The sequence below is a fragment of the Nipponia nippon genome, unplaced genomic scaffold (assembly GCF_047370975.1).
Source record: "Nipponia nippon isolate SJK-2023a ecotype South Korea unplaced genomic scaffold, ASM4737097v1 scaffold_3, whole genome shotgun sequence".
In the NCBI taxonomy this organism is placed as follows: domain Eukaryota; kingdom Metazoa; phylum Chordata; class Aves; order Pelecaniformes; family Threskiornithidae; genus Nipponia; species Nipponia nippon.
The window spans coordinates 78,082,529-78,094,032 of NW_028262347.1; the positions used below are offsets into that span (position 1 = coordinate 78,082,529).

At 44.6% G+C, this 11,504-nt stretch overlaps 1 protein-coding gene across 6 annotated transcripts in view; it reads left to right on the plus strand.

Moving 5' to 3' along the window:
• Positions 1 to 4,186, plus strand: part of PRR5 (proline rich 5) — a 93,885-nt gene extending 89,699 nt beyond the window's left edge. For all 6 annotated transcript variants that reach the window (XM_087766346.1, XM_087766344.1, XM_087766348.1 and 3 more), the window contains 2 exons: positions 89 to 227; positions 3,044 to 4,186. In XM_087766346.1, the coding sequence (XP_087622472.1) occupies positions 89 to 227; positions 3,044 to 3,594 (690 nt within the window). In that variant the 3' untranslated portion in view covers positions 3,595 to 4,186. The remainder of the gene's footprint in view (positions 1 to 88; positions 228 to 3,043) is intronic.
• The last annotated feature ends 7,318 nt before the right edge of the window (positions 4,187 to 11,504 follow it).

Sequence of the window (11,504 nt, forward strand, 5' to 3'; positions counted from 1 at the left end):
CTTGCTGCCTCTTTGCTTGCCCTGGTGAGCAAGGAAGGCTTGTGGTTGGAGGCAACAGTGCTCATCTTGGGTACTTTCTCTCTTTCAGGGGGTTCATGAGTCGAAAGGTGTGACTGAAGATTATTTGAAACTGGAATCCCTGATCCAGAAAGTCGTTTCTCCTTACTTGGGCACATACGGTCTGTATTCCAGTGACGGACCCTTCACGCACTCTTCCTGTATCTTGGGTAAGAATAACAGAGACTGGATTTGACACAGCACGGAGGGCTTCACCAAAACCTTGGTCCACACAGGGCCAGGGCCCACATGAGAGGAGACTGCCAGTATTCACGCAACACAGTCAAGCTCCTTTTCTAAGGAGCATGCTCTTTGCAATGTACAAAGTCGCGGTGAAACTTGTCAGTGGCAGAAGATGAAAACACGCCATCATAACAGTGCTCATTAATAAATCTGAATCTAGAGTGCATTTAGCATTTGCATTCTACCTTTTAATGAGAGAGCTTTAACGCAGGATGCTTTATGGATAGTGAGAGGAAGAAGCAAGAAGCCATTTCTGGAGTGCTGAGGAGTGTCTGTTCATTAGTGCACAAAGGTCATACAAGGCTGTTTAAAGCAGGGAAGAGAGTAGGAACTTGTCATATAGAAGACTAAGTGATAAGCCTTCAAACACGTAAAAACTTTCTGCAGAGTGGAAGGTAATAAGCCATTCTTCATCCCACTGGAGATAAGGAAAAGAGAGTGGAGTACACATAGCAGGGGAAATTCAGATTACATGAAAGGAAAAATCTCTAATGGTACATAAACTGCCTCTGGAGGCTGTTGAATCTTCACTGCTAGAGGCGCTATATGTATGTCACATACATAGGCATCCAAAAGGAGCAAGGTGGGTAAACGTGGTCCTGCCTGGTGACAGAGGCTGAGTGAGTGACCTTTTTGAGTCTCTTCCAGCTTATTTTCTATGATTCTTCAAGTTCTGAAGTGTTCAGTGACTTCCGTGAAGGCAAGATACAGCCAAGATGAAGGTCTTTTGAATATCCCATGTAATAATTCAATCTGTTGAAAATGCAAGGGGGATACTACCAGCATAAATCAAAAAGGAAATGTGGTAGTACCTGAGTATTTGTAAATATTGTGATGGCCTGCTTCAATAGAGAAATAGAGGGGAAAATAAGTTCAATTGTGTGTTTTCTATGCAGTCGATTTAATCTGTTTGCTTGTCAGAAATGGTCAATAAGGTAGTTGATTTTCCCTGGAAGCTGAATGGAAAAATGGGTTTATTGCAGTAGGCGTTTAAGAAACAAATCAGTTTTATCTGAATAAAGGAGGTCAGTTATTTATGGAAAATGGTTCAGGATTACCACTTTGTATTCATTGCTTGCCATTAAAAGGCCACAAGCATTTAAATGGAGCCCCGAACTGACGTTTTCTGAATACAAGCTTCTGTACGTCAGGACAGGAAAAATGCACCCAAAGAGAATAAAACTCCAGTAAAGTAGGTCATTGGAAGATAAATGTTGTATTATATGACTGCAGAAGATAGGGAGGTTTTGGTGAACTGAGCACTTTCCTTGCTGTGGTCTGTGGCAGTACCCCTCAACAGGTCTTACGATAGTCGGTGAACCTGGATCCAAGGGAGTTGAGTGCATAAGTCTGCTGCTTTTAAACTAATGCATCTACTTCTGTCCAGCTATTTTGGTAGTATGATTTAAAGGCATGACATATTTTCCTTGGGACTGGTGAGGCCTCTGACCCCTTTTCTTCCCTGTCGGGCCAGCCTTCCCCTCCAGCCAAGCCGTGGTAAGGGCAGCCCCTAGGAACCTTTTCTGTGTGCCAGGTTGAACTCCTAACAAAGAAAAAGTCCAAAAGTGAACTTGGCTCAGTTGATTTCACTGCTGAGGCAGAAACAACTGCAAAATACAATCTTAAGTACAGAAACTGGCTTTTTTAGTAGTACAGGATATGATTGGAATTGGTGTCCAGGTTAGCACATAATTATACATAAGTATAGTTTCAGAAGAGGCTGGTATTTGTATAGGTAATTGCATGGTTTGGAGGGGAACATATACCAGCATCCTAATTTAAAGTCAACAATTTATATGTAGTGGCTGTAGTTGACTTCCAGAGCGTAACTCATTTCCCTTCTCCAGCCGTGCCCCTTTCATGGGCATGGTGAAGTGAGAGTAGCAGGGAGAAAGCTTCAAAAATGAGACCTATTATTTACACCACTTTGGGTTTTTTTGTTTGCAAAAGTGAGTCTGAACAATGAAGTCTGCAAAAAGTTTTCATGATGATCATTTTGGTCTAGCTGATGGAGAGCTCTCCAGCCCTAAATTACTGGTGGTGGATCTCTGTGCTGACTTGCTGCCACCTGCTGCTCATTCTTTGGAAAGAGCCCACTTGGTTAACAGCAGCAGTCATACAATCACTGCTGGATCGAGTGCAGGTTTGTTCCCCACAAAGGCTGCTGTGGGCACTGCCCTCCAGTTAACGTTTCCAAACGCTCTTGGTGCTCTCTCCTTGTGTGCTCTCTGGACGATGCTTTGAATCTAAGTTTTTCCAGAATTATTAGTAAGACTGCCTGCCTTAATCCTTGTGCCCCAAATTTGAAGAGACCTGATTTTTCCAGGGTGGGTGGAAAAGCTAGATTTCAACTACTAGAAATTAGTGATGGCTTTTATAGCCCGAACAAGAACGGAATGGCACTTTCTGTTCTTGTCTAAAGAAAGTATTTGCAATTGTATATCAGGTCTCCCAGAATATTTACTGTTTTACTCCAGCTGCTGAAGTTGTATGAATAGAAGGGCATCTCAGCTACTATTTGTAAAGATATGTTTGGGGTCTTCAACATGCTAAAGAAATCTAGGAAATCTGAATCCTATGGATCTATAAAACCAGCAAAATGTATTCTTTTAAAGAACTTTTTGTCATTCAAGAAAAGCTCATGAATATTCAGGCCTTGACTTTTCTTTTGAACACTTGTAATTACTAGTACCACAAAAATGGGAGACTGTAGATATGACTCTGGATCTTTCTCTATTTACAGAGAAGCGGTTCTTCAGGCGTTCAAAATCGGGTGACATCCTTGCCAAGAACCCTGTGGTGCGATCGAAAAGCTACAACAATCCACTGCTGACACCAGTGGCCGAGTATGAAACCGAGGGCCTGGCTGCCAATGGAACGGGCATCCGAAGGCACTCTGTTTCGGAAATGACCTCCTGCCTGGAGCTACAGGGATACTCCAACCTCACCACCATCATGGACAACGGTTCCAAGAGCTCCATGACAACCACGAAAAGCTCACTGTCAGGAGACCAGGAGAGGCCCAGCACCGGGTCAGTGCAATGCTCGAGCAAGCTCAGCACAGTTGAGCAACAGAAAGGACTCTTCCACTCAATGGACGACCCACATAGATCTTTTGAGCTGGACAGGGACCCTTCCTTGATTCCAGTTCCCTCTTCCAGCCCTGAGAACATAGTGGATCAGATTTTGGAGTCAATCGACTCTGATTCCGAAGGCATTTTTATTGATTTTGGCCGAGGCTGTTCCAATTCATCAGCATACAATGTGGACGTGAACAGACAGAGCATCATGTGAAGGACGCTGGGAGACAAACCTTCAGTTTTAATGTTATATATGAAAGTTACTAACGCATTGAGTCGGACTATGGGCAAGCTATATATGTCTAGGCAGAACCTCTGTTGTAGGTCATCACAGCTGTACTGAAGTACACAAACACAAGTTTACAGCAGGTGGGAATCTGCTGCGAGGGGGAAGAAACTCCAACCACTTCTCCCTGTCCCCGTCACTCTGCAGTTGGATTTCCTATTGTCTTTATAAACTTAGGGGTTCACAAGCTGACAAGTGTCTGGTAAAATGCTATTAGTGCAGCTGGCAGTGTTCGTTCAGTAAAACAGCCTAGCAAATAGCTGTGTTCACTTTTAATTTTCTCAAGAGATTTCCTGTAGACGGCAGGTTGTTCTCTGAACTGTAACACCTCAGCCAGAGTAAAAATACATCCTTTTAAAACAACAAAAAACCCCAGAGGCTGTGGGCCTTCATGCCACAGAATACAGTGATAAAGAAGTCTCTTTTAATCTTTTTCTTGTACATCTTGTATGCACTCCTTTGCCTAATGGTGAGTTAGAGTTCTTGAAGAAAGGCAAATAAACAGAAGTGTGCTACCTGATGTCACACGATGCCTCATGTCTCATGTCCTGTTTCACAGTCAATACCTTGTGTCTGTGAGAGGGTGGTCTTGAAACTGGCTTTTAAGGCTGTGTGAATTTGCTCTGAACGTGGCACTTCCAAGAAATCTGTGCACTGTCGACTCCTGGAGTATCCATTGTATGGAGAGATTCCAGCAGAATCCAACTTACTTGTTTCCTAAATAAACAAAAATATGGTCTCTCAGTGGAAATCCTCATTATATATTTATATTCTTAAAGAAATACAATAATGCATATACTGTCAATTATGTATTGATATTTGGGGAGCGTGAACCTTGCAGCTCTTCTCATCCTCAGCACCCCCAGCTCTTTGATTCTCCCCCGCAGTAACATGGTTTTGTAAGAGCTGTGTCAGCGGTTTTACAGAGGATTGATGCACGTGATACTAAGGTGAAGTAGAAATCCTGATGCCCGATAGATTTTTGATCAGATGGTTTTACAGTGAAGAAAGCGCTACTTCAGGTCAGTCCATGCCAGGCATGTCCTCTGGAGGAGCAAGTCGGTCAGTAACTCCTGAGCTGCTCAGCAGAGACTGGTTGTCAGTTCGGTCTGGCAGCACCTGGCGCTTAGCTGGGATGCTCAAGGACTCTCCAGCTTCGCTCTCAACTTGCGCTGCTGACCCCAACATTCGCCAAACTCTTCCCCAGGTTTTGATTACGTTTCTAGGCTCAAGGCCCCACTTCTGATACTTCATTTCCTTTGGCCTCAGTACTTGATCTTTTGGAAAGTGTGAGCTCAATCTTTTGCTACCACCCTGCTTCACTGCTGGAGAGTTAAGCTTCTGGATAGATGTGCGGGCTCCCCATAACACAGAGATTTGAGAACCTCAGAAGCCAGCTGAGGAAGGAGCCTCATAAATGAGGCAGAGGTTTGGTGTCTGTTTTGTTTCTTTGTGTTTGGCATGTTCAGCTGTGCAGCCTCCCCTACAGGTAGGCACTTAAGTTAGGTCATACTTAAGAGTTTCTTTTGCACAGAGATAAATAATTGCTTCTATGTCCCAACAGTCTGAAACCTAACAGCCAGGGAACACACCTGGATGGGACCATCTGATGTGGGGCAGAGTCAGTGCAGAGGTACGTAACACCCAACTGGCAGAAATGGACGTTCAGCAGAACCTACACTCAGCAAGAGCACCTATGGTGCCTGGGGCGATCTTTGAGGTCCAATAAATGAAATGGCTTAGGATGCAGGCACCTAACTAGCCCTCTGGATGTGCAACTAAAAGTTGTAGATTATCAGGTCACCCATTTGGCCGCTTCCCGGCCCTGGCGATGCCTGTACAATCCCACGGTTGTGCACCGGGGCACATTCAGGAGTACTCCACTCCTGATGGGGCTGAGGATGTTGGCAACTCGCTCACATCTGAGGTTTATCAGGTTCCTACCAACTGGTTGGTGCTACCAATGGGTGTTTGCCCACCCTCTCCTAGCTGGGGAGCATGATGAGCCCGCAGTCTCAAGGCACATTTGTTGCCACATTTGGGCCTGTGCAATCCACAGGAGAGCGAGGAGGTCTCACTGAACTTGGATCCCATATATGACAGGATCGGTGATTTCCCAAAATGTCCTAAAGTGGTATAAGCCCCCATGCTGGCGCCCTCAGTCTCCACCCTCGTTCCTTCTAACAAACAGTTCTGTTTCCTGAATTATTATTTAGGTTGGAGAAAAAGAGTATCCACAGCCTTGTTCTAAGGACACAGTGCAGGGGAGGAGATAGATTCAAACCCTACAAGAAAATTTAAAAAATATAGTGGATCAAGGCCTCTGCACACCTTCTTCCCTTAGGGAACATCATTAAATGTAATAAGAGTCATAAGCTTACTGAATTATTGGGGAATATTTAAGCACAGTTTCAACTGAGAAGAGAAAGGGACTGCTAGGACCCTTCCCACCTGAGCTTTTGCATGGTTAGTGCCCTCCCCTATGATAGGAGACCTTGAACGCCCTGGTATGCTGGCAGTGAACTAACCTCTCCCACCCCGCACATGTGGAGCCAGTGAATGGAAATCCTCCTCTAGCTGTTGTAGAAGGTTATTTAAAGATTGGGTTCAAGACAGCGACCGCATAAGAGGAGCATTCCTAACAGCCCCCTCAGAAAACCTCAAAGAGGAGCAGGATTTAGGAAATAGTCTTGTCTTCAGCGTTTCCTCTTGGCCAAGGCAGGCACTTGGCACCTGTTGTGAAAGCCTGTTCTGGACACTTCGCTTTCCCCCATGCGCTGCGTGGGGAGCCGGCTATCCCAGAGCATTGTAGCATTGCAGCCCCGCGCTTCCAATCTAGCTTTTAAATTTCTAACTCTTACACTTAAAGTGGGCTCTTTAGGGTCAAAGCTCCAGCAGCAGAAAGATGTCATGTAGGTTTTCATTAGCAGCACATAGACTCATCAGCAGGTACAGACCAAGCCCTGTTCACCAGGACCACACTGGAGAATGGGAGAAGAGAAAAGCCAGGCCCAGCCCAGCCCCACCCCACCCTGCCCCCAAAACTGTGATTACCAGCTGTGCTAGGGTTGAATGAGTATTTAAGGAAGTTGGGTTCGGACCTTTTGGGCTTCATGACTTGTTGGATGTTCTGTGAGTGCTGCTGAGCTGAAGTAAAAGGCTTATATTTATCCCCTTGAGGATGAAGAGGCTTTCAGCCGGCTTCGATTAAAGTGAGTTAACCTGATGACGCCGTAACAGAACAGGCTGAGCTCTGCTCGTGGTGTGGTTTAGAGCTTGCTGAACTAAACTTGCCTCTGCTAGCAGCTGTGGTGTTCACGGAAGTGTTTGGTCTGCTATGCTCAAGTTCTACTACTGGGGTAAGGACTAAAGAAGAAGCAAATGTATTCTGACTCTAACGGTTCAAACTGCAGTTTCAGGGCTATTTTTTAATTAAAGAAAATAATATAAACTCAGCAGGCTTGCTATGAAGAGCCTGAAAATATGAAGTCAGAGTTAAGTTCCCTACTGCAATGGTGGTAGGGTGACATTTTGTCTCTCCTTTAAGTTTGTATTAAAATATGTAGGCAGATATGACTGTAAATTGAAAAACTGGGTGTGGTGGTCTAGCTAATTCCTGTGAAAGCCACCATCTCCCTTGTCCTCAGAGATGAAGTTTCTCACCACCTCCTTCCCCAAGAAGTGGCATGGCTGAGGGCACTACGTACTCTGTCGAAAGATGTAGGTGGAGCTGTGCCCTGCTCTGTGCTTTGAGCCTTTGGGCAGGTCTGGTTTGTAGTTGCAAGATCATGTGTGTGAACGTGCAAGGTGCGGAGGGGCACGGAGTCCCTGGGAGGGCAGATCATGCAAGGGATGCTGAGCCAGGCATGTGCAGGCAATCAAAGCCCAGCGTGCCAGTGCTCAGTGACTTTAAATGCTGCAGAGATGTGAGACTACCCTAGTTTTTGATCCTTCTACTAGTAATCCCAATGCAGACAAGTCAGGGATGTGGTTTTCTTAGAGATAAATCATGGAGTCATTACAAGGGAAAAATGCGTGTCAAAGAGAATAGCGTAGGTTCTTGCCAAAATATATTTATGAAGTGATGGCTTTCAGCTTTCAAATGCTGCTTCATGGCAGTGTCCCAGTGCACCAGTGGTACTCAAGCTTTGTCCCTAAGGGAGCATTCTCAGTATGCCAGGTACTCCTCTCCACCCTTCCTTTGTTATGATAAACTGTGGCATTTTATATCCTAATCAAAAAATCAAAAGCTCTCTGCTCTTTCCCTGGTTGGGATGGCTTCCAAAACCCTACGAGGGATAGTACAGTGCAACAGATAGCACTTACAGCTCCTGTCATCTGGCGCTGCAGGGTGAATCTTATGCAAGCAAAAGGAACAGGGAGGCTTAACGTAGTGAACAGCTGCTGAGCTCTGTGGAGAAGTAATACAGCTCCCTGGAGCACAACTGGAAATAGCAGAATAATTGGCTGCAAATAATGCTGCCCAAATAGAGGCTTTTTTTTTTGTAGAAATGGGGAAAATGACTTTCCATTATTCAATTAGCTCCTGGCAGGCTGTTTTTGATAGTGCTTTGGACTAAAACAAATGCACTTGCTGATACTGTCTGAAGCACTGAGCTGTGGTGACACAAGAGCTATGGGCCACCTTCTTCTAGGGCCACCATACAGACATGTGAGCGTATGAAAACACCTGATCTGTCTCTAAAGGTCTGGTTAGAGATGTATGGATTGCCCCTTTATTAGCATAATATCCTGTAAAAGCATCTGGGAAATAAAGATGTCAGAAAGCCCTTAATGTTATTTTTAAGCTCTGGTCTGCAGAGGTGTGACTGTCATTCCAGAACTTTTCTCAAAGTACCAAAATTTGGTGGGGCAGGGGGGAGCAGAAACCCAGATATCAGTTGAGCTGGTAGTGCTGCAAATAACATATGCAGCCATTTTGATAATAAATAAATCCTTGCCACCATGCCCTCCAGGAGAATAAAATGCCTGGTTTACAATTGAAGTCTTGTTTGCACATTTCCACAAAAGAAAAATACACTTCTAAAAGGGGAATAAATATATTTTTGCCTCGGAGAGCCTTCCAGCATCCCCTTCTCTTCACATGGCGTGGTAGCCACAGCAGCAGATTGTTGTGCTCAGTGGTTTACAAGTTCCTAGGCTCCTCTTCCCGTGCAAAGTGAGGAGACGGTGCTTGGGGCTCAAAGAGCAGGCCAGCATCTCAAGCTGGGTGCAGGGTGAAAGGTGCCAAGAAAGCAGCTTGTGCCATGGTGTTCTCTGGAATCCAGCTTGGGTTAGAGCTGCTCAAGGCCGTTTATTTGTCTTAACTGGCAGCAGGCTTCAGAAAACCTCAGACCCACTTTGTTGGGCTGCTGTGGGTCGGCCGCCAGCCCGCCCTTCCCAGGAAGGTGATATGGAGAAGAGCTTGCCAGGGAATAGCTGCTGGAGGCATCCAAGATGGCTCCTGGTCCCTCTGTACAGCCTGAAGGACCTCAGGCTTCTGCCTGTTCTCTGATGTTACTGACGGGTTAGGGATTCTGAGGGACCGAGGTTATACCAAACGATTGAAGTCCCTGAGCTATTGAGAGAAGTGCCAGAAAGTGGTTCAAATATTTTGTGTGGTCCCAGGATACTGCAAAAAAGTGGACACAAACTCTCCCAGGTGCCAGGTGCTCTGTGTTGGCCTCGTTGCTCCATCAAAACTGATGGGTAAACTCAACTGGTTTCATCAGACTCAGAATTGGGCTAATGCGTTGTCTTTCTGAAATCCCCTACCTGGCTTAAAGCTGCTGCTTACTCCTCTTTATCACCCTCAGAAGCCACATTTTTGGGGAGATCTGCAGAAAGGATTTAGCTTTGACCTACTATCTCAATGTCATAATTACGCTGGCATTTTAATATTCTTCAGGCAGGTAACTTGACTAGTAATTAAATAATGAAAATAGTCTATTCTTTCATGAACGGTGCACCCCTCAGGTCTTGTAGTGCATAATTGGATTAGCGAATTGGCTGCTCGCCTGCCTATAGCAGGACTGCCTCCCTGAGAGAGGAGCTGCCAGGCTGCTCTGCCAAAGCCGGAGGAGAGGGAAGGGAAAACTGGGTGTGTGAACAGCTGTGGAACTGCTGGGCTAATAAACCTGCCAGAAGTTTGTTGTTAGTTAGTTGCCTTTGTAAAATGAGGTAGCAGGGGCTAAGTTTATGTTTCTATTACTGAGGGTCTGTGTCAGCGTTTTCACCTTAAGATTGCTAACTCTTCTAGAACAGAGTTATTTCCTAATTATTTTAGGATGATTCCCCCCCCCCCCCCCCCCCCCTTGCAAAAGCAAATAGTTAGTCTTAAGCAGAGTTTTTTAACTAGGTTCCAAAATGCATTCCCTTTTTAAACCGTAGTCCTGTGAACTCTGGGTTTGGAAATCAGGATTTAAAGGGAATTCTTAGGGCACTGTTGTTGTCTTTACAATGAAGATTAGTCTTGGGATCAGATTGCTGGGCTGGAGCTCAGAGACTGGGATGGTTTAATTCCATGTCCTCCACAGGCTTTTTGCATAGATTTAAGTCACTTAATAGCTCTATACCTCTTCAGAACATGGGGATAGTGTTCTTATCTGTCTTTCTTACATTTTAAATTGTCAAGTGGATTGTTTGTTGCTTAAAGTTTTCATGATAAAGCATGCACAACAAGAGGAGAGGAGGCATTGTACTGGAGAATGAATGAATGTAAATGAGCAATGCAGCCCTAACTTCTGTGTATTTAACTTGTTGCCATCATAATCTTTTAACATAGCTGCACCACTGATTTAGGTCTATACATGCTAATTAATTCTTATTTTAGATCCATTCCCTATCTATCTTCATGCCTTGTTTGGCTTTCCTCCTCAACAGCAATCTTCACCGACACATTTACAATGACACTAGGCTCTGTTTCTTTTGCTAATATTACCCCTTTAATACTCTGTGAGCTTTGAGCACTTCACTTTTTTTTTTTCTTTCAGTCCGTGTTACTTTGTTCTTATCAGCATCAAGCTTGTTATTGCCCATTACTCTGAATAGCTTAGGTCCCTCTGAAATTCCTCATGTTCTGTCCTGGATATACTCAGTAACCCCCAGAAGCAAATATCTCTGCTTCATGCTTCATCCACCTCTTCCAACCAAAAAACTGGAAGGCATTAGGCTTGATTTCCAAAGAGGAAAATTTATCTTCCCTCTTGCAGTAGTTTTGTGGAAAAATGAGATAATAATGTTCTGTTCTTCATCATCACTTGAACTGTTTTTTCCCAGATACAGATGTAAAGGTTCCTAGTTTATAAGTGTTTGGATAATACCCTCAGGTTTATGTTAAAATGCAGGTATGGTACTTTTGTGCTCTCCTGTTCTCTACAGTAATGTCTGTCTTTCATAAATACTCCATTTGCTGTGAATTATTAAGCCGCTTCATCCTTAAACCTCATGGGGATGCAATCATCTGGGATGGCAACACACTACAGGACGCTGGAGAAGTTGGTAACCTCTTGGGGTACCCACAAGTAATCTCTCTACATGGTACGATAGAGTAGTAAAAGCAGAAATGGAAATGCTGCACCTAAGAACTGGAAGCAGAATGGCACGTGGCTGCTAGAGCAGACAAAAGATGCAAAGCATTTAATGGCAAGGCCTAACTGACTTCAAACGCAGCTAAGATCTCACCCCACATCTGTACCAACAGCTTTGCAATGTCCCTGTTGTTAAATCTTGTTCAAGCCTCCCCGGGGGAGCAGGGTGAACAGAAATTATTCTGAAGAAAAAATTGTACAGAGCTCTGAGTGGAGAATTTTGTAAGGCTTGTGAGGGGAGGGATTTCT